At 38.0% G+C, this 2,980-nt stretch overlaps 1 protein-coding gene across 1 annotated transcript in view; it reads right to left on the bottom strand.

Moving 5' to 3' along the window:
- LOC107102226 (adhesion G-protein coupled receptor F3-like) overlaps positions 1-2,980 on the bottom strand; it is a 62,429-nt gene that overhangs the window by 7,968 nt on the left and 51,481 nt on the right. The window contains exons 13-14 of the mRNA XM_015401438.1: positions 1,834-1,980; positions 577-691 (exon numbers count right to left, since the gene is read on the bottom strand). Coding sequence (XP_015256924.1) covers positions 577-691; positions 1,834-1,980 — 262 coding nt within the window. The remainder of the gene's footprint in view (positions 1-576; positions 692-1,833; positions 1,981-2,980) is intronic.

Genomic DNA, 2,980 nt, shown 5'->3' on the forward strand with positions numbered 1-2,980 from the left:
CCCTAGCCCTGACCCTAAACCTAGCCCTGACCCTAAATCTAGTCCTGCACCTAACTCTAAACCTAACCATAATTCTCCAGGTTTTACAAACTGGCTTGGCTATGGATCCGAGAGATACCAACAAACGTGCACTGGTCCATGCAATGCCTTTGATCCTCTAACAAACTGACCGAGTCGTCGGACTGGGTGGGTGGGGGGGGCATCGAGAGAGTGTCTAACGCCTAACCACTAAGAAATACCCAAATACGCAAAAAACCTAGACCTAACCTAAACTCAATTCACACCTTAGATCTAAACCTTACCCCCACCCCAAGAACAAAACTTCACCTGATGGGGACCAGTCTTTAGTCCCCACAAGTACCTATAAGTACCTATGAGTTCCCAAAATGTAGCATATTCCTGGGAAATTGTCTCCACCAGGTAACAAAGACATGGCCACACACACACACACACACACACACACACAAAGAATTGTTCTGTTGAGAACTGCAGCTTTCAATACATTTTCATGAATGAAATAAACCATGAGGAGTTTTCATTAAATTTGTGAAAAGAAGAAAAGGTTTCAAATCTTACTTTAATGAACATTTTCGCTTTCTTTTTCCAGCCTTTTCACTGCATTTTAGTTCTGCTGTGAAATCGGCTTTGGTCTCGCTCCAGTCACCTTCCGGTGCACAGAACGGATCGTTCACTGTTAATTCACAATGAATTAAAGAGAATTTTAACACACATTACATTGCAAAACACTTGCATACATTTTAAACAGATGTTTTATTTTTTTTGAATTAAGTGTTTTTCTTTTTAAAAGTGAAACACAAAGATGTTTTTCAAACAAATTGTGATATATTTCAGAGGTTTAGTAGTGTCAATGCTCATGATTATGAATTACAGCGAATGAAAAATACAGTACTCTGCAAAACCAGTAACAGAGTGAGAAAATAGAAACTTCTGTCCAAGAAAAAGTATGATAATGTACTGTATAGTACATGAACTCATTACTCATTTGGGGTTGCTTTGTATTATTTACTGCATTAATGAACTATGACATGAGGGTGTTGCTGAAGTTTCATGGAAGCCCCGTACTTTAATAAGGACCCTCCACAGGTATTGGTACTTTTGTAGGTGGGTCACAAGTACTGATGGAAACATTTTACTTAGCAACATAAAGCTTACGAGCAGAAGGAAGACTGTTGCCCTCTAATAGCTGCAAGTGACCAACAGCATAGATGCTGGACTTGATAAAACTCAGCGGACATTTACACATTTCATACCCCCCTCTTCCTGTTAAATGTTTGTTCTTATTTTCTACTAATACTTTATCTTACATGTTTGTTCATGTCATTTCACTTTTATTTGGGAAGTCTGTGTGCCGCTACCATTTATGGCAAGATCTTTTTTAAAAACAACAAAAAAAAGACAGATCTAACCAGATAAATAAAGGGTACACACATACCCTATATTTATCTAAATTAATTAATCATCTAGAATCATTAAAATTAATAAAGTTATAGATACATAATATTATATATAGGGTAAGTGTTGGCCTGGTGGTTAGAACAGTGCGTTTGTGCTCTGAAAAGGTTGCAAGTATCCGGTTCGATCCCCACAGCCTGCACTCTGGGTTCCTGAGCAAAACCCTTAACCCCAGACTGCTCCCTGGGTGCCGCACAATGACAGGGGATGTGTTAAATGCAGAATGAATTTCCCCATTCTGGGACAATAAAGACATTTACATTCACATTCTGTATGGAATAAATGTAATTTTATTTAATAAAACATTGTAATCTATCTTTAGGTTCTAAGTTTAAAATAAAATTACAAACTGATACATACCATAAATCACTTCGATCTTCATATCTCTGGTTTGATTTTGTTTACATATATTTTTCATAGTGCATGATACTGCTGGAGAACCCGAACCATTTGAGTTTTCTTTACAGTTCACTACTTTCTGAGCTTGATAAGTCAGTGTTTCTCCATCTGTTAATGTAAATAAACAGGATAATTAATGATATATATATATATATCTATATATATAACAGTGAGGAAAGTAAGTATTTGAACATCCTGCTATTTTGCAAGTTCTCCCACTTAGAAATCATAGAGGGTTCTGAAATTGTCATCGTAAGCGCATGTCGACTGTGAGAGACATAATCTAAAATTGTATTTTGGTCTCATCTGACCACATGACTTTCTCCCATGGCTCCTCTGCATCATCCAAATTGTCATTGGCAAACTGTTTAGCAGGGGAACCCTCCGTGCCATGAAAGATACCTAACCATGATGTCTTAATGTATTACCAACAGTAACCTTGGAAACGGTGGTCCCAGCTCTTTTCAGATCATTGACCAGCATTGTAGTTCTGGGCTGATTTCTCAGCTTTCCTAGGATCATTGAGACTCCGTTAGGTGAGACCTTGCATGGAGCCACAGTCCAAGGCAGATTTACAGTCATGTTTACCTTCTTCCATTTTCTAATGATTGCTCCAACAGTGGACCTTTTTTCTCCAAGCTGCTTGGCAATTTCCCCGTAGCCCTTTCCAGCCTTGTGGAGGTGCATAATTTAGTCTCTAGTGTTTTTGGACAGCTTTGGTCTTGGCCATGTTAGTAGCTGGATTCTTACTGATTGTATGGGGTGACCGGGGGGCTTTATGCAGCTAACGTCCTCAAACAGGTACATCTAATTTAGGAATTTAAATGGCGTGAAGGTGGACATTTTGAAGACAGACTAACAGGTCTTTGAGGGTCAGAACTCTAACTGATAGATAAGTGCTCAAATACTTATTTGCAGCTGTATCAGGTAAATAAATAGTTTAAAAAACTCACATATTGTGGTTTCTTGTGGTTTTTAGATTATGAATCTTAAAATAGCAGGACGTTCAAATGCTTATTTGATTCACTGTACAAACATACATACATACGTACATACGATACCATACATACGATACCATACATACGATACCATACATACGATACCATAC

The sequence above is a fragment of the Cyprinodon variegatus genome, unplaced genomic scaffold (genome assembly GCF_000732505.1).
Source record: "Cyprinodon variegatus isolate N-32 unplaced genomic scaffold, C_variegatus-1.0 Scaffold1219, whole genome shotgun sequence".
NCBI classification, from domain to species: domain Eukaryota; kingdom Metazoa; phylum Chordata; class Actinopteri; order Cyprinodontiformes; family Cyprinodontidae; genus Cyprinodon; species Cyprinodon variegatus.